Raw genomic sequence first — 20262 nt, 5'->3', positions numbered from 1 at the left:
GGCATTTCAGGTACTTCTTAGAAGGCAGGTCCTTCACCGCATTCACGGACTACAAACCTCTTACCTTTGCGTTCACAAAAGCATCCGACCCCTGGTCGTCCCGCCAGCAGCAACATCTGTCCTACATCTCCAAATACACGATGGATGTCCGGCATGTCTCGGGTAAGGACAATGTCATGGCGGATGCACTCTCCCGCACTAACATCCAAGCCCTGTCCCAGGGGGTAGACTATGCAGCACTGACGGAGGCGCAGCAGGCAGACGAGGAGATCCCTAGTTACAGAACCGCAGTCTCTGGTTTGCAGCTCCAGGTGAGAGGGGTTATGTGGCGACCCACTTCCCAACGCACTTGAACCGGCTCACAAAGTGGCGTGCGCCGGCATTGAGGCCGGTCCCAAAGAGGGCGCCAAGCCTGCTTCACCAGCAAGGGGAAAAGCCCGCGCGTGGGACGGGACTGTGAATACGCGCCCCCTACAGTACTCCTGCCCAGGGAGGGCGGGATCAGGAAGGCTTTAAAACGAGGCCGCGAAGTTTGAATAAATCTCTTTTTGCAACTGCAGCTCACTGACTCCGTGTCGTTATTTCAGCGCTGCGTGTAGCACACCGCTACAATATGGTACTAAAGTGGTTTCAATCGTATTTACAGGACAGGGTCTATTTTGTATCGATCGGTAGATGTATATCTGACTGAACAAAATAACATGTGGAGTGCCTCAAGGGTCCATACTAGGGCCTCTTCTGTTAAATGTATATATGCTCCCTCTAGCTCATATCATGGTAAGCAACAAAATATCTGACCATAATTATGCAGGTGACACTCAGATTTATATAATAAGGTCATCGTAACTATGGTACCATACAATCACTAAAAAACTATATTGAACAAATCTCTGATTGGATGAGCCAAAATTTCCTGCAGTTAAACAAAGATAAAATTGAAATAATTGTTTTTGGTGCCAAAAAAGAATGATTAAAAGTCAGTGCTGAACATTATGAATAAAGTGCTGGGAACAACTATTAGAGATTAGAGTGAGTAGGCTACATCTTGTTCGGTAACACAAAGGTACAACTAGGATCTGGGATTGGAGCTTGGGTAGGGCTGGAGTTTTGTGAAGATGGTTTTTATGGACTGGAAAGGTGGGTTCCAGTTTATAAGATCACAAGAACATAAGGAGCAGAATTAAGTATCTGGCCCAACAAGTCTGCTCTGCCCATTAATCATAGCTGATTTATTTTCTCTCTCAACCCCATTCTATTGCCTTTTGCCAATAAGCTTTGATGCCCTTCTTAATTAATTACCTATCAACCTCATCTTTAAATATACCTAATGACTTGGCCTCCACAGCCACCTGTGGCAAGGAGTTACACGGATTCACTTCCCTCTGGCTGGAGAAATTTCTCCACATCCCACAGGTTCCAAAGGAACCTTCTATTCTGTGGTCGTATCCTCCGGTGCTAAGCTCTTCAATCACTGGACACATCCTCCGCAATATTTGCTGCATTCCAATGAAATCCACCCCTCTACATTCTTCTAAACTCTAGTAAGTATAGGCCCAGAGCCATAAAACTCTCCTCATATGTTAACATTTTCATTCCTGAGATAATTCTCACAACCTTCCTATTGACCTTTTCCAGTGCTAGCACACCATTTATTAGATATGGGGCCAAAACTACTCAGAGTACTCCAAATGTAGTCTGACCAATGTCTTATTAAGCTTCAGAATTACATCCTCACTTTTATATTCTAGTCCTTTCAAAATGAATGCTAACATTGCTTTTACCTTTCTCACTGCCAGCTCATCCTACAAATTAACCTTTAGGGAATCCTGCACAAGGTCTCCCAAATCCCTTTGCACCTCTGATTTCTGAATTTTCTCCCTATTTAGAAAACAGTCTGTGTCTTTGTCCCTTCTACCAAAGTATGTAACCATACACTTCCATACGCTGTATTCCATCTGCCACTTCTTTGCCCATTCTCCCTATCTGTTTAAGTCTTTCTGTAGCCTCCCTGCTTCTTCAAAACTACCTGCCTCTCCGCCTGTCTTCGTATCATCTGCAAACCTGGCCATAAAGCATCACTTCCATCCTCCAAAAAGGCCCCGTTCATTTCCACTCTTTGCCCTCTGCCAGTCAGCCAATCTTCTGTCCATGCTAGTTAGTATATTTCCTGTAATACCATGGACTTCTGGTTAGCAGCCTAATGTGCAGCATCTTGTCAACAGAAATTCCAAGTAAACAGCGTTCACTAGCTTGTATTTGCCAATTTTGCCTGTTGTCGCCTCGAAGATTCCAACAGATTTACTGGGCATGATTTCTACTTAAGGGAACTAAGTACACTACGGCCTATTTTATTGTGAGCCTCTAAGTACCAGAAATCCTTATCCTGAATGATGGACTCGAAATTCTTGCCAACCACTGGTCAAGCTAACTAGCCGATAATTTCCAGTCCTTTGCACCCCCCCCCCCCACCTAAAGAGTGGAGTGACGTTTGTGATTCTTCATTACTACTGAATTCTAAAGCGGAAGAAGATTTTACCAGTTTTGGTAAGATAGCTCTATGAATGTAAACCATTCTAAATGCTCCTATAAAGTAATTTCAATTATTGAAAATTACTCCCATGAAGGACACCCATATTAAAACACATTGAAGAATCTCAATTCAAAGTGAGTTCATTTGACAATTAAAGATTCCCTCAACCACTTCCTAATTTTCCTTCACAAGTTATTAGAAGGTCAAGCTCCAATTATCATCTAAGGTGAGGATGATCTGTCTGTGTGTTATATTTTACACCAGCCCGACACCTCCTCTTCTGACTCCTGAGGAGAGAGTCCACATTTTTGACGGCTGCAGTTGCTCTAGTGTCTGACAGTGCTGGATCTATTGAATGATAGGAATCCTTGGAACAATTATTGGAAAAAAAAAGCACCTTGATAAATATGAGTAGTTGAAAGAGATTTTATTTCATGTAAATAAAAGCTCCAAAGATCACTAGTTAATTTGATTTTAATTGGCTGGACACCAGAAATGATTTCATCTCTTGTTTGATGACAGTGTAAGAGGTGTGACATGTCCTCAGAATCTGATTCAGGTTTCATATAACCATATAACAATCACAGCACAGAAACAGGCCATTCCGGCCCTCCTAGTCCGTGCCGAACTCTTAATCTCACCTAGTCCCACCTACCCGCACTCAGCCCATAACCCTCCACTCCTTTCCTGTCCATATACCTATCCAATTTTACCTTAAATGACACAACTGAACTGGCCTCTACTACTTCTACAGGAAGCTCATTCCACACAGCTATCACTCTCTGAGTAAAGAAATACCCCCTCGTGTTTCCCTTAAACTTTTGCCCCCTAACTCTCAAATCATGTCCTCTCATTTGAATCTCCCCTACTCTCAATGGAAACAGCCTATTCACGTCAACTCTATCTATCCCTCTCAAAATTTTAAATACCTCGATCAAATCCCCCCTCAACCTTCTACGCTCCAATGAATAGAGACCTAACTTGTTCAACCTTTCTCTGTAACTTAAGTGCTGAAACCCAGGTAACATCCTAGTAAATCGTCTCTGCACTCTCTCTAATTTATTGATATCTTTCCTATAATTCGGTGACCAGAACTGTACACAATATTCCAAATTTGGCCTTACCAATGCCTTGTACAATTTTAACATTACATCCCAACTTCTGTACTCAATGCTCTGATTTATAAAGGCCAGCATTCCAAAAGCCTTCTTCACCACCCTATCTACATGAAACTCCACCTTCAGGGAACTATGCACTGTTATTCCTAGATCTCTCTGTTTCACTGCATTCCTCAATGCCCTACCATTTACCCTGTATGTTCTATTTGGATTATTCCTGCCAAAATGTAGAACCTCACACTTCTCAGCATTAAACTCCATCTGCCAATGTTCAGCCCATTCTTCTAACCGGCATAAATCTCCCTGCAAGCTTTGAAAACCCACCTCATTATCCACAACACCTCCTACCTTAGTATCATCAGCATACTTACTAATCCAATTTACCGCCCCATCATCCAGATCATTTATGTATATTACAAACAACATTGGGTCCAAAACAGATCCCTGAGGCACCCCGCTAGTCACCGGCCTCCATCCCGATAAACAATTATCCACCACTACTCTCTGGCATCTCCCATCTAGCCACTGTTGAATCCATTTTATTACTCCAGCATTAATACCTAACGACTGAACCTTCTTAACTAACCTTCCATATGGAACTTTGTCAAAGGCCTTGCTGAAGTCCATATAGACTACATCCACTGCCTTACCCTCGTCAACATTCCTCGTAACTTCTTCAAAAAATTCAATAAGGTTTGTCAAACATGACCTTCCACGCACAAATCCATGCTGGCTACTCCTAATCAGATCCTGTCTATCCAGATAATTATAAATACTATCTCTAAGAATACTTTCCATTAATTTACCCACCACTGATGTCAAACTGACAGGTCTATAATTGCCAGGCTTACTTCTAGAACCCTTTTTAAACAATGGAACCACATGAGCAATACGCCAATCCTCCGGCACAATCCCCGTTTCTAATGACATCTGAAAGATCTCCGTCAGAGCTCCTGCTATCTCTACACAAACTTCCCTCAAGGTCCTGGGGAATATCCTGTCAGGACCCAGAGATTTATCCACTTTTAAATTTCTTAAAAGCGCCAGTACTTCCACCTCTTTAATTGTCATAGGTCCCATAACTTCCTTACTTGTTTCCCACACCTTACACCATTCAATATCCTTCTCCTTAGTGAATACCGAAGCAAAGAAATCATTCAAAATCTCTCCCATCTCCCTCGGCTCCACACCTAGCTGACCACCCTGATTCTCTAAGGGACCAATTTTATCCCTCACTATCCTCTTGCTTTTAATATAACTGTAGAAACCTTTCGGATTTACTTACACCTTATTTGCCAAACCAAACTCGTAACTTCTTTTAGCTTTTCTAATCTCTTTCTTAAGATTTCTTTTACATTCTTTATATTCCTCGAGCAATTCCTTTACTCCATGCTGCCTATATCTATTGTAGACATCCCTCTTTTTCCGAACCAAGTTTCTAATATCCCTTGAAAACCATGGCGCTTTCCAACCTTTAACCTTTCCTTTCAACCTAACAGGAACATAAAGATTCTGTACCCTCATAATTTCACCCTTAAATGACCTCCATTTCTCTATTACATCCTTCCCATAAAACAACTTGACCCAATCCACTCTCTCTAAATCCCTGCGCATCTCCTCAAAGTTAGCCTTTCTCCAATCAAAAATCTCAACTCTAGGTCCAGTCCTGTCCTTCTCCATAATTATATTGAAGCTAATGCTATTGTGATCACTGGACCCGAAGTGCTCCCCAACACATACATCTGTCAGATGACCTATCACATTCCCTAACAGGAGATCCAACACTGCCCCATCTCTAGTTGGTACTTCTATGTATTGTTGCAAAAAACTATCCTGCACACATTTCACAAACTCTAAACCATCCAGCCCTTTTACAGAATGAGCTTCCCAATCTATGTGTGGAAAATTAAAATCTCCCACAATCACCACCTTGTGTTTACTACAAATATCTGCTATCTCCTTACACATTTGCTCTTCCAACTCACGCTCCCCATTAGGTGGCCTATAATACACTCCTATCAGTGTTACTACACCTTTCCCATTCCTCAATTCCACCCAAATAGCCTCCCTAGAGGAGCTCTCTAATCTATCCTTCCAAAGCACCGCCCTTAAGATTTTCTCGGACAAGCAATGCAACACCTCCTCCTCTGGCCCCTCCTACTCTATCACACCTGAAGCAACTAAATCCAGGAATATTTAGTTGCCAATCACACCCTTCCTGCAACCATGTTTCACTAATAGCTACAACGTCATAATTCCAGGTATCAATCCACGCTTTAAGCTCATCCACCTTTCTTACAATGCTCCTAGCATTAAAATAGATACATTTAAGATACTCTCCACCTCCTCCTCTCTTTTCATCCCTAACAATGCATTCGAATTTATTATCCTTTTCTTTCTTCTCCCCTACATCTTCGGGCTGAGCGCATCCCTTCTCCATCACCTGCGTTTCCTCCCTCACACACTGTCTACTTACTTGCTCTACTGGTGAACTAACCTCCTCTCCCATAGTTTCCTCAAATTGATTTCCGCCCCACCATCTTACTAGTTTAAAGTCTGCCCTGTGGCCCTAGCAAACCTCCCCGCTAGGATATTGATCCCCCCAGGATTCAAGTGTAACCCGTCCTTCTTGAACAGGTCACGCCTGCCCCAGAAGAGGTCCCAATGATCCAGAAACTTGAATCCCTGCCCCCTGCTCCAATCCCTCAGCCACGCATTCATCCTCCACCTAATTCCATTCCTACTCTCACTGTCGCGTGGCACAAGCAGTAATCCTGAGATTACTACCTTTGCGGTCCTTCTTCTTAACTGCCTTCCTAACTCCCTATACTCTCCTTTCAGGACCTCTTCCCCTTTCCTACCTATGTCATTGGTACCTACATGTACCACGACCTCTGGCACCTCACCCTCCCACTTCAGGATATCTTGGACGCGATCAGAAACGTCCCGGACCCTGGCACCAGGGAGGCAAACTACCATCCGGGACTCCCGATCACCTCCACAGAACCACCTGTCTGAACCCCTGACTATCGAGTCCCCTATTACTATGATTCTCTTTCTTCTATCCCTACCCTTCTGAGCTACAGGGCCGCCCTCTGTGCTGGAGGCTCGGCCACTGTCACTTCCTCCAGGTAGGCTGTCCCCCCCAACAGTACTCAAACATGAGTACTTATTGTCAAAGGGTACAGCCACTGGGGTACTCTCTAGTACCTGCCCCTTCCCCTTCCTGACCGTGACCCACCTATCTGCCTCCAGTGGCCCCGGAGTGACCACCTGCCTGTAACTCTTCTCTATCACCTCCTCACTCTCCCTGACAGGCGAAGGTCATCGAGCTGCAGCTCCAGTTCCCTAACTCGGTCCCTCAGGAGCTGCAGTTCGGCGCACCTGGCGCAGATGTGGATGTCCGGGAGGCTCGGAGACTCCAGGACCTCCCACATCCAACACTGAGAACAACAAGCTGCCCTCACACTCATACTTCCCGAATAACTGAAAATAACAAGGAGAACTAAAAGATAAGCCTACTGTGCCCTCTTCTGCCTAAGCCCTCTGAGCCCAAGCCCTACACTCTGCTCCTGGCTCACTCTGCTGCCCGCAAATGAAGCTGCCCGCTGCTTAAGGCTGCGTTCTTTTTATATCTTCCCTCCTTCCCAGGCCTCCTTCACACGCCTACGCAGTCCCGCCTCTCAGAACTCCGATCTGAGAAGCAATTTGAAAATGGCCGCCGCCGCACTTCCTCTCAAAGCCTCGCTGTCCTCTTCCAAAAAAGATATCTTCCAAAAAATATCACTGGCATATGTCGTGAAATTAGTTGGTCTGCAGCAGCAGTACAATGCAATACATTAAAAAAGTTGAATTAAAATAAGTAGAGCAAAAAAGAGAAACAAAGTAGTGAGGTAACGTTCATGGGTTCAATGTCCATTCAGAAATCAGATGGCAGAGAAGAAGAAGGTGTTTCTGAATCGTTGAGTGTGTGCTTTCAGCTTCTGTACTTCCTCCCTGATGGTAGCAATGAGAAGAGGGCATGTCCTGTGTGATGGGGGTCTTGATGGTCGATGATGCCTTTTTGACACAACGCTCCTTGAAGTTGTCCTGGTTGCTGGCAAGGCTGGTGCCCGTGATGAAGCTGACTGAGTTTATGATTCTCTGCAGCTTCTTTCCATCCTATGCAGTAGTCCCCCCACCCCATATGAGATGCTGATGCAATCAGTTAGAATGTTCTCCATGGTACATCTGCAGAAATTTGCAAGTGTCTTTGGTAACAAACCAAATCTCAAACTCCTAATGAAACACAGCAGCTGTTGTGCCTTCTTTGTAACTGCTTTGATAAGTTGGGCCCAGCATGGGTCCTCAGAAATGCTGACACCCAGCAAGGTGAAATTGCTCGTCCTTTCCAATTCTGATCCCTCTATGAGGACTGGTGTGTGATCTCCTTGCCGTACCCTTCATGAAGTCCGCAATCAATTCTTTGGCTTTACTGAGGTTGCTGTTGTGACACTGCTCAACCAGTACGCCTTCTCATCACCATCTGAAATTCTGTCAACAATAGTTGTGTCATCAGCATTTAGGTGACATTTGAGCTGTGCCTAGCCGCACAGTATGGGTGTAGAGAGAGTAGAGCAGTGGGCTAAGCACACATCCTCGAGGTGTGCCGGTGTTGATCATCAAGGTTACACACAGACTGGGATCTTCCGGTGAGGAAGTCAAGGATCCAGTTGCGGAGGGAAGTACAGAGGCCCAGGTTTTGGGGCTTTTTGATCAAACCTGCAGGAACGATTGCATTAAATGCTGAGCTGTAGTCAATAAACAGCAACTTGATGTAAGTATTAGTATTAGTATTGTCCATGTGATCCAAGGACACATGAAGAGCCAATGAGATCGCATCCACTGTAGCCCTATTGTGGCAAAAGGCAAATTGCAAATCTTGGAATTGCCGTGGAAAGCAGAAAAAGTGATCAAGAAATTTTTAAAAATCTTTATTTTTTTAAATTTGGATTATTTTACACAAAGAGAGAGCTATTTGCAATGTATTGGACGACTATCAAAGCACATATTACATGGACAAATTTAAAAGCATATATATCTAGAGAAGGGAGCACAACATATGCTTGAACACAACAGAAATAGGAATCACTTGGCAAAAGGGTGGTTGACAATGGACTTAGTTTGGGCAACAGATGAAGAAGTATTTCCTCTGAAATGGGATCAGGATATATATTTAGTGGTTTAGTGGTAAAAATATATAAAAAAGAACAAATTTACATCTCTTTAATAAATCAGAAGGAAAGAAAGAAAGAAATGCTCTACATTTACAATAACATTAAAATGAATCTTGAAACCTATCTAAAGTTAGAAAGAACTTGTAACTCTAAGCACCATTTCACAACATTAGGGCATCCTGAATGGTTTGCAGCCAATAAAGTATTTCTGAAGTGTAATTATTGCATTAGCAAAAAGAAGCATGTAAATTATTTTTGTAGACTGAGGCCATATGAACTGCAATAAAATAAATAGGATAATCTAGATTTAAAGATGTAAATTGAAAGACACATATTGATCAGGGTTCAAGGGATAAAGTCTGCAATTTATTTTGGGGATCTTTGATATTTAACAGGCAGGTCTATTTACTTGTCCCAGGAATAATACCTCTAAAATGATGACATTGAATTTCTGGTCCATAGTATGCATTTATATGCTGAAGGAGGGTTTGAAACCATAATCTGACAATGCAGAGCAGACATTTATTTACACTGCATGTTGTTAAAGATGACCTGGTAAAAAGAATTGTGAAGTTATTGGCCCTTAGAATTACTATGGAGGACAATAGGCAGAGAATTTAAGCATGATTAAATTCAGTTTGTTGCTTCAGCCATGTAAGACCACTGTTATTGAAAAGTGAAAATGCTGGAACATTGAAATAAAAACAAAACAAACCATATGAAGCATCCTATGCAGATATGTCACAGCTCGGTATGGGAACTGCTTTGCCTGAGACCACAAGGATCTGCAGAGAGCTCTAGACACAGTCCAACACATCACAGAGACCCTACCCTCCCTGGGCATTCTCTTCACGCCAGGCTGAAGATACAAAAGGCTGAAAGCATGTACCACAAGGTTCAGGAACAGTTTCTATTCTGTTGTTATATGACTTTTGAACAGCTCCTCGGGCCAGTAAGATGGACTCATGACTGCTCGATCTACACTGTTAAGAACTTGCATTTTATTGGCTGCCTACACGGCACTTCCTCTGTAAATTTAATATTTTATTCTGTATCCAGTTACTGATTTCCCTTGTAGCACCTCAATGCACTGTTATAATGAAATGATCTGTACAGATGGCGTGCAAAACAAATTTTCTTTGTACCTCATTACTTGTGACAATAAAAAATCAATTTACCAGTTTTACCTATTTAAAGTTTCTCAGCTGGTCAGCCAACATCTGTGGTGAGGCAAACAGTGTTGGCATTTTGCATCAGTGCCCTTTTGTCAGATTATTTAAAGATTTATTTTGGGGCAGTTTATGGCGTGGTTTGTCCATACGTGATGATTATAGGAAAAGATTCCAGGGCCAGAAGAGTCATGCTACATCGGTCCTAAAAGGACGTTTACACCTCTTTGTCCTTGGTGTTCTCTCCCCGATCCCAAGATTCTCCAAGAAGCTGCACCTAATTACTAGCATAAGTATTGTCTTAAATTTCCTGGTTCCCCAGTGATTGGCTCATACATCACCAAGTTACGCTGCTACCCGCCTGCTGGATCAGACGTTTGACTGCATGCATTTGCTTGGCATAGCAAGCTTAGAGGCTTCCAGCATTCTCGCTCTCATTGTATCACTGGAGACCTTTCTTCCTAATTCTCTTACTCTTAGGTCCTTTACTCTCTGATCGTTCTGCCAGAGCAAAATTGTTCACTCTATAAAAGCACCTCAGACTTACGAGCAACATTTTTAATTTCTTAACCTTCTCTGTTCAGGATAGAACTCCCAGCTCCAAGCTCTTCTGGGAGAAGTTCACAGCACAATTATCAAAGTCTTTACATCCTTCCAAATTGTAGTGCTCAGAACTGTAATTCTGATAATCTGATTACATATTATTGAGATGTATGCATGATGAATAATGCAACTGAAATAAATACTATACAGCTATTTTGCTCCAGTAGAATACTTCGCTATCTAAGTCAGTGCTCTAGAGTGTAGTTATGTTTTTGTAGGTTGTTGGACCAAAGGTTGGAATTCTCTCTAAGGTGTCCCCTTGTATTTGAGGTTTTGCTGGCTGCTCATTGTGGAGAATCTAGTCTCTCCTTGGCATTATGGGGGCTGCAAAGAATAAAAGCCATCAGGACCATCACAGAGGCTGCTGAGTGAGCCTCCAGAAGGCTATGGAGCAAGAGCAGATCAGTGCTGCTGGGACACAAGCCGGGACCTGATTGACCCTGGCTGGGTCGCCTGGGCAAGGGTTGAAATGCCCAAAACACCCAACGATCCCAGGTTACATCAGTGGTGGCAGGTCCCAGCTCATCCTAGGATGTACCTCTGCATCATAATTTTTGCTTGCTATGGACTGGGACTGCTCTTACTGAAATAAAAAGCTGGTAAACTAATGCACCCTTACTTAGTTATACTAGAAGTCTAAACTTATAGCCAGCAATAAATGATCAATAACACTGGACGTTACCATCAGTTCTGTTTGAAAGTATACATGATAAACCTTTCTTTTGAAATTGACAGGCAGATTGCTTATTTTATGCATGCTTAGGATTCCTAGTTAACAATTATTTTAAATAAATACAGTTTTGTTTTCAATGGATTCCTTATCAGCAACTTGTCTTTGCTTGTTCTCCAGATTATTTTTTGAGTCAAGATGGGGCTCATTCCCCTCAGGTATGAAATCCAGCAACTGGGAGTCTACGCAGGAAAGCACGCCCGAGTCCTTGGATGATGATTTTGTCATATCTTTAAATTCAGTTTCATAGTTTCCATGGCTTGGAAAAGTCACAGGTCTAGGCACTGCATACTTGTTATCCTGGACTATTTCGAGGGGTACTTCGAAAGCCGAAGGGCCAATCTCACTAAAGGAGCGCTTCAAAGGATTGTGGTGGAAATCTGAAGCCGGAGAAGGCCATGGAACAACATGGCACGTCGAGGAGCAAGTGCAAGGCCGAGGAACATCATAAATGGCATAATTATTTGAGTCAAGAGAAGAGGACTCAGGACTCACTGCTACTGGCTGCACCTTTGTCTTCTTTGCAGCTTTCTGATTGCTTTGAGTAATGATGGAGTCATTGCTTGCAGCAGGACTGAATGTTTGAGATTCTTTGGACTGCTGAAGGATGTTCCTCTGGGAATTATTCAGCTCTCCTGGAGAACTATTCCTGGAAAAATTGTCATAAGATGGTGGTGAGGAATATTTTGGGATATTCTCTGTCAATTGTCCATTCATTCTGGCCCCTTTGGAGTGTGTTGTTGCTTCTGTGTCATGTTTTGCTTCTTTAGGGAACTCCAGAGAAATGGCTTGAACTACCCTGTCAGGAAGCTTGAGGTAACGACAATTGCTTGGCCTCTTTTCCTTGTCATGTTCATTACCTGTTTCCACGATGCCATTGTTTCCTTTTGTGTTTGCGCTGGTACTGGTCAAGTCCTGATCCTTTCTTACATGTGTAAAATGAGGTAGGTTGGAGCCAATTTGTGCATATGTCTCTTCATCTTTTTCTGACAGCATTTTCTGGATCTGAAACAGAAGATCTATTAATTTGTGTTCTGTACTAGAGCAAAGTACACACTAAGCAAAAGAAAAGTTACCTATTTTGTGGAAGACACACATAATAGTGAAGTGGGGACATCTCTTTTTCCCCTATTAGGTAGAGAGAGCCTGTGGTATGTTGAATACCAGGTGAACGAGTAGTCTTTGGGGTACTACAAGTCTGTGTCTTTATTGATGCTTTGCTGCACGTTTGAGTGCTCGGTGGGGGGTGCTGATGCTTTTTTGCTGGTGGGGGAGGCGGGTCATTGCTTTGCTGCTGCTTACGTGTGGGGGGCTTTGGAGTTCTAACATTTAATTCATTCATTCTTTAGGGCACTCCTTTGTTTTTGTGGGTGTTTCCAAAGAAAAAGAATTTCAGGATGAATATTGTGTACATTTCTCTGACATTAACTATACCTATTGAAACCTAATTATTTTAGCAGACAATTTAAAATGACACTACGTGTTTTCCTATACAATCACGCTCTCTCCTTATTTTCATACATTTTGGGTGAAGCTGGCATGTTTCATTTCACTTCTTGTCCTGGCCATCGATGTTACTCTGATTCCTCACAATTAGTGTCTTTTATGTATTTGCAGTGAAAGTGGCAGACGTGATCAATATCCTTCACTATTTTTTGGGAGATTCTCAGATGAACATATGGGAGATGTGTTTGCAACTTCAGGTCCAACATAAAACAGCTGCATAAACCTAGCAGCTGGTTTGAATATAATTCACAATGACAGCTTAAGTGGGATTTTTGCAAATTCATACTTTCAGTGACCTTTTGTACACTATTATATCAGTATAACATAAACAGCATGTGAAGTCAAAAATCACATTTTCAGTTCAGCTGGTGGGATCTGGAATTCCTTTCCCTGAAGGTTGTGAATGCTGGGTATACCAGAGCTTCTGAACTGAGCTGCATAGGGTTTCATTAGGCTAGGTCATCCAGGCATGCAGAGCAAAGGTGGGGAGATAGATGTCAATCAAATAATCGAATGAGGTAGAGGCCAGGCTTAAGAGACTTAATGGCTCAGTACTCTTTATAATGTCCCTTATAAGCCAAACTTTTTTTGTGATTTTTTAAAAAAAATTACAAAGCTTGTTTTATTTTATTAAGTGTGAGTACCTGGCTCAATTTAAAATAGATGAGAGCTACTCCAATGATAGCTGCAAGGCACACTACCAAAACCATCACAAGCAGGACAATAGCCACCGTTAAATATGCCCGAAGTGGATTGGAACCTTCTGGTGCTCCGTCATCAGCAGTTAACTGTCCTGTCACAGGTACCTAGAGTAGGAGTACAGAGAAAATAAATTACTCACACCCTTGTCTCAATCGCATACGGTATTATGGTCTTAAAAGGTAATTTCAGGTAGATTGGAAAGCAGAAGCAAATCTACAAAAAGAATTTGCTTGATTTTAGTAAATGGTGGACCAGGATCTGATTAAGCTACTCCTGTTTTTAATTGGTATTTTCATATCATGGGTGAATTTACATAGTGGCGTAGTTTGGAATGATGCCTTTAGAGTCATAGAGAAGTACAGCACAGAAACAGGCCCTCAGCCCATCTAGTCCATTGTGAAACAATTTAAACTGCCTTTGGGCCTGTGCATGTATAGTGTAGGAGTGAGAATAAGCCACATGGGCCTCATGCCTGGTTTGCGATTCAATAAGATTGTGACTGATCTAATATTGGAATATAGAACATAGAACAGTACAGCACAGGAACAGGCCATTCAGCCACAATGTTGTGCTGAACTGGCTAAAAAATAAATAAAAATAACTCCCAAAAACTAATCCCTCTTACCTACACAAAGGCCATGTATAGAACATAGAACAATATTGGCCTTGGCCCACTCTTTGATTCTCCTAAATTTGAGAAGTTTATCTCATCCTTGACTGTACTTGGAGTTTAGTAAATACCTTAATCTCCACTGAAGCTATGCCACTAAGTAAATTCACCCATGACATGAATATACTCATTCAGATCCTGGTCCATCATTTAATAAAATCATGCATTATTTGTTTGTAAATTTGCTTCTGATTTTCCATGTACCTGCAATTATCTTTTAAGACAATAAGACTATAAGGCAAAGGAGCAGAATTAGGCCACCAGGTCTGATCAGAGTCTGCTCTGCCATTAGATCATAGCTGATTTATTTTCCATATCAACCCCATTTTCCTTGTAATCTTTGACACCATTACTAATCAAGAACCTTTCAACTTCCACTTTGAATATACCCAATGAATTGGTCTCCACAGCCGTCTGTGATAATGAATTCCATTCTCTAGCTAAAAGAATTCCTCTTCATCACTGTTCTAAAGGGATGTCCTTCTAGTCTGAGGCTGTGCCCTCTGATCTATTGGAAGCATCCTCTCATATCCACTCTATCCAATATTCAGTAGGTTTCAATAAGATCCCCCTTCATTCTTCTCATCTCCAGTGAGTACAGGCACAGGGCCATCAAATGCTCCTCATCTGCTAGCTCTTTCATTACTAGGATAATTTTTGTAATGCTTAGAATTAATTCATGTAATTTAAAATACAAATACACATAATAAAACTTTGCTTTTACTATCAAAACATACTACATATTCAAAATATATACTATATACTCACGTGCCTTTATAATTCTCTTTACTCCACTGTAATAATAATACGTGTAATTTTAGCTTCTCCATCTCAAACTACAGAGTGAATCATATCATATTATGATCACTGCCTCCTAAGGGTTCCTTTACTTTAAGCTCCCTAATCAAATCTGGTGCATTGCATAGCACCAATTCCAGAACTGCCTTTCCTGTGGGTTCAGCCACAAACTGCTCAATAAAGCATCATATAAGCACAAATTCCTCTCTTGGTAACCAGTACCAATCTGATTTTCCCAAACTACCCACATATGCAACTTTACCAGCAGATCCATCTGCCTAAACGTGTATCCTTGAATGCTTAGCTTCCAGTAGAGATCTTGTAACCGTTACTCAGTGGTGCCTACAACATCATACCTGCTCATTTCTAACTTCGCTTCAAGCCTGTCTACCTTATTTTAAATACTATGTGCATTCAAATATTATACTTTCAATCTGCATTCACCACCCTTTTCAAACTTGTCTTCATATCACTGAAAGTGATATTCTTATCTCTTTTTAAACGTTATGTCTTATTCTTTATTCTGGAGACTTCAGTAACCTCTGCTGCACTGTCCTTCACCTTTACTTTCTAGATACTCTTCCAAGCTGTGAACCCACCTCTTTACTTATCAATATCTATCTACTTCTGTCATTAAAATATTGAAAGGTTCTGATTGTACCATCCTCCTAGGAAGAGAGACAAAGGCAAACACAGAACAACTTTATTATCAAAGCACATACTATACATTTTCATATACTGCCTTGAGATTTATTTTTTGTAGCCACTTGCAGGAAAAGTAAAGAAGTACAATAGAATCTATGAAAAAAATACATAAACAAACCTAACCAATGTGTAAAAGAAGGCCATCTGTACAAGTAAAGAAGTAAAACTGAGAACATGATTTGTAAAAGAGACATTGAAAGTGAGTCTGTAGATTGCAGAATCAGTTCAGAGTTGTGGTCAGAGAAAAAATTCATCTTGGTTCAGGAGCTTGATGGTTACTGATCCTGAACCTGATCCTGTGGTACCCAAGGCTTCTGTATCTCTTCCCTGATGCAAAGCAACAGAGAGAGAAGAGCATGGCCTGCATGGTGAGGAGTGTAGCTTTCCTGCAGAGAGGGCTGTGCCTGATTCACTACCTTCACCTTTTTTTTTCTCTTCTGGGCATTGGTGTCTCCATACCAGGATATATCAGGATTCCAGGATATATTTAGGACACTCTCCACTGTACATCTATTGCAGTTGTCAAAGATTTTGGTGGCATGCTGAATCTATGCAAACTTCTAAGAACATAAATGCAATGTCATGCCTTCTTTGTGATGGCATTTACATGCTGGTATCAGGGAAGATTTTCTGATTTGTTACCACTGCGGAATTTAAAACTACTGACATTCTCCACATCTGATCCCTTAAAGAGGACCAGTTCTCAGACCTCCATCTTCCTTTTGTTGTTAATAATCAGCTCATTAGTTTTGCTGATGTTGAGTGAGAGGTCGTTGTTGTGGTACCATTCAACCAGATCTTCATTCTCCCTCCTTCCTATGTGCCAATTCAGCCAGCAACACTGGTGTCATCAGCAAACCCGCATCTATCTGCCATTGGTGGAATGATATAACAAAAACTTACATCTTTGGAAATTCTGACACACACAATCTTTCTATGCCTCAGTAGGAATCCTTTAATTCTCCTGGAAGTTAAAGGTGAATGTCATAGGTTTCATATTATTCAAATTTTGTTATTAATGTGTGCCCCATGCTGAAACTATTTTGTCATCATGTGTAAAATAACACCAGAAAAGTAACTGTTGCTCTTGAGTCAACTGGCAGTTGCAAGTGCCTGGTGCAGTTTCCTAGAGGGATGAAATCTTGCGTAATGCCTTGTTTAAGATTTCTTCTACTATGTTGTGAGGAGGAACCATGATGTCCAATTGGGATGGTGGGGTGGAGAGAAGGTTCTAGAGGGAGCTGGGTGGAGACAGATTTCTGATGGACAGTAGTCAGGTTTGTGGTCTTTTAGGGGAAGATATGGAGAGGAGAGGATCTGGGAAGACTCCTGGAGGATCCTATCTGAAGGGGAGACCCTAATGCAAGGAGTACTTCGCAAGATGAAGGAGTCCATGAAGGGACTGTGATTGGTGATAAGAATTCAGCACCGTGAGTAAAATGGTACACAAAACCACGATCAAAACGAGCTCCAGTGTTTATGTGCACATTCAGACTGGTTTAACTATATTTGACCCTTTTTTCATTTCTTTTTCCTATTAGCTGTTCGATAAAGCTGAAATTGGTAAATATACTTACTTTATAATTTTATGTGGAGCATGATCTGTTAGTTCTCGGTGACCGATAATTGTGTAAGGGCAGTATTTACATGTCATTCACTCAAATTGAGGTTTCTTTAATTAGAATTCCCAATGTTCCTGTTTGATTGAGCCCCAGATCATACCAAACCTTTACGCAAGTTGCTTGTGAAAGGTGGTCTTCTCACTGTTGAGTCAGGTGGCTGTTAGCAGAGCTGGCTACCGAGCCAGGTTTGTATGCAAGCCCCAGTGAGAGCGTTACACATGTGCAGATCAACTTCTGACGCAAAACAAAGGTTAAGCACCCAGATTTCTAGGCTTTTCCATTGCATGTAGAATCACTACGTTGTACTGTATGTGGTACACCAGGTGCACTCTCACCCAAATCCTCTACAAGAGAGATCTGCTCAGGTATTAAAAACGGTACTTGACCAATACCCCAACTGACCAGCACTGTCATGGTTCTGAACTGAGCTGGAGTAATTGTAGTTATTTTCTTGCCTAACCTGACTTAATCCAATGAAGAGAAAGATGGATCATGATCTACCATTGGCAAACAGGATTAAGGGCAAAAGAATAATCAAGTAATGAGTAGGGACTGTTTGGGTCAACAGGGGCTCTGTGTGCATGCAGATGTAATGTATGTTGAGGTTCTAAATGATTACTTTTCATTTGTATTGACAATGGGAGTGGACTCTGTAGTTGGAAGATTCTGCAACGAGGAGAAATTCTAGTGTAAGTATTCTTCGTCTTAAAAATGGACAAATCTACAGGGCTGGATAAGATTTATCTGAGGCTGCTGTGTGAGCAAGCAAAGACATTTCTTGGCCTCTGGTTGGTGTTTTTAAATCTTTGCTGGTCTGAAATAAGGTATCAGATGACTGGAGAATAGAAAGTGTATTTCCCTTTTCAAGAATGGCACTGGGTTAAAGCCAACCAACTACAGAATGTAAGCCTAACACCAGTAGCAGCAAGTATGGCATTGGCGGATCTTATGTGACCAATATTTTTGAATGTTTTCATGGGAAGATAAAGTGTTTTGATCAGGATTGTATAGTAAATATGGTTTACAAGAATTTTGATGAGGTCCCTTCGCTAAACATTTGGGCCAAAGAATTAAAGGCAAGTTGGTAAGTTGGAACTAAAATTGGCTTGGCATAGGAGACAGAAGGTGAAGGTAGAGGGTTGTCTCTGTAATTGAATATCTGTGACTAGTGGTGTTCCCCAAGGCTTTGTGCTGGGACCTCTTGCTGTTTAGAATGTACTGTATGTGAATAGTTTAGATGTGGATCAGAGAAGTGTGATCAATAAGCTTACAGATACAGGAAGATTGGTGGAGTTACTGAGAGTTTGGATGGTAGTCTTGGGTTCTTGAGCTACAGGTGAAATGGCAGATCGAGCTTAACCATATAAATGCAATGTGATGCATTTTGGGAATACTGTTGAACTAGGACATAGAATAGGAATGATAAGGTATTGGAGTGTTAAGGAAAAGGGGACTTTGATATATGAGCCTAGTGATCCATAAAGTTAGTAGCATGAGTAGACCATGTGTTTACAATACAGGAGGTAATGCTTCCACTTTATAAAGTATTAGTTGGGGCTCAGATGGAGCATTTTCTACAGTTTGGCTCACCACTCTGTAGGAAGGATATGATAATGCCAGATGGGTGCAGAGGTGATTCACCATAGTGTTGCCTGGGATGAAGCATTTTGGTTATGAAGAGAGACCAGAGAGGCTGGGTCTGTTTTCATTGGAGTGGGGTGGTTACTACGGGACATGATTGAGTTATATAAAGTTATGAAGGGTTAGATAGGGAAGACTGCAGGAATCATTTCCTCTTATCAGAGTTGGATGAAAATAGAGGAGATAAATTTAGGATAAGGAGGAAGAGGAGCATCTGTTTTCACTTAGGGAAAGGTGAGTATCTAGAATAAACTGCCTGTGAGAATGGTGCAAGCAAAGTCACCCACATCGTTTAAGAGTCACAGATTGCCTCAACATGGAAGGCTCCAGGACAAACACTGGAAGGTGGAATGACTTTGGATCGGTGTGGGCATGGTAGGCTGAATGACTTGTCTCTATGCTTCATGAATTAATGAATCTCTGATCTGACCAGGAAGGCATGCGGAGGAAACAATGGGACATAGTTTGGGTGAAGAGTTCACAAAGACCTCTCTTTTCACATGATGCAGTACGGGCTGGTGTGGTGCATTCTGACCAGTGTGGTGCATACTGATCACATCTGAATCTGAAAACTTAATTCAGCCCGAGCACCACATTGTGGTCAAATCCTGTCTGTTTGGGGTTGGCAGCCAGCAAAACTTTGTGGGCTGAAAATCCTTTCCATAATTCCACAAAAAAAGTTGGTAAGTAGCTTGACCTACAGTGGAAGACAATCTGGTTTGTGATGAAAGCATAGGGAGGTTGCAAAGGGATGTGCTTCAGTTAAAGACCAGGCAAATGGAGTATAATAATGGCCAATTTCACATTTTCCAGTTTGTTAGCAAAGTTAGTAAAGAAGCATATGATCTGAATGCTAACAATATGGAAATGTACTTGTAGTAACAAAATGGCAGTTTTGTCAACAACAAAACAGAACCTGTTTTGTACCAGAGTGCTTTGCTAATACTCTTTGTGCAATGTTATGCTGATGGACTTCGAGTATACGACAAACTGCAGAAAGACAGGTGGATATGGTGACTGGAAGAATGCTGACTACACTAATTAAGTAGACTAACAGAATGCAACCTGTCCTTGAACTTGCGTAAGTAGATAACACTTGTGTATAAAAAAGTACATGAGCTGTTTGTTTTCTCGAAGCTTTCAATGGCTCTTGTGCGGTATAAATCTTCCCTGTCACTCAGCACCTTCAAAGACCGAAGCCACATCCCCCTAAGCTTTGGCATAGTATGAAGTTAAAAAGCAGTGCAGAAGC

At 41.7% G+C, this 20262-nt stretch overlaps 1 protein-coding gene across 1 annotated transcript in view; it reads right to left on the bottom strand.

The window, feature by feature from the left end:
* Window positions 1-8613: 8613 nt before the first annotated feature.
* The window catches only part of LOC140726550 (uncharacterized), a 49058-nt gene continuing 37409 nt past the window's right edge, over window positions 8614-20262 (bottom strand). Inside the window, exons 2-3 of the mRNA XM_073043083.1 lie at window positions 13517-13678; window positions 8614-12371 (exon numbers count right to left, since the gene is read on the bottom strand). Coding sequence (XP_072899184.1) covers window positions 11421-12371; window positions 13517-13678 — 1113 coding nt within the window. The 3' untranslated portion in view covers window positions 8614-11420. The remainder of the gene's footprint in view (window positions 12372-13516; window positions 13679-20262) is intronic.

Source organism: Hemitrygon akajei, chromosome 4 (genome assembly GCF_048418815.1).
Source record: "Hemitrygon akajei chromosome 4, sHemAka1.3, whole genome shotgun sequence".
Taxonomy (NCBI): Eukaryota; Metazoa; Chordata; class Chondrichthyes; order Myliobatiformes; family Dasyatidae; genus Hemitrygon; species Hemitrygon akajei.
Note: the sequence above shows the minus strand (reverse complement) of the source record. Positions and strands in the feature narration are given on the sequence as shown.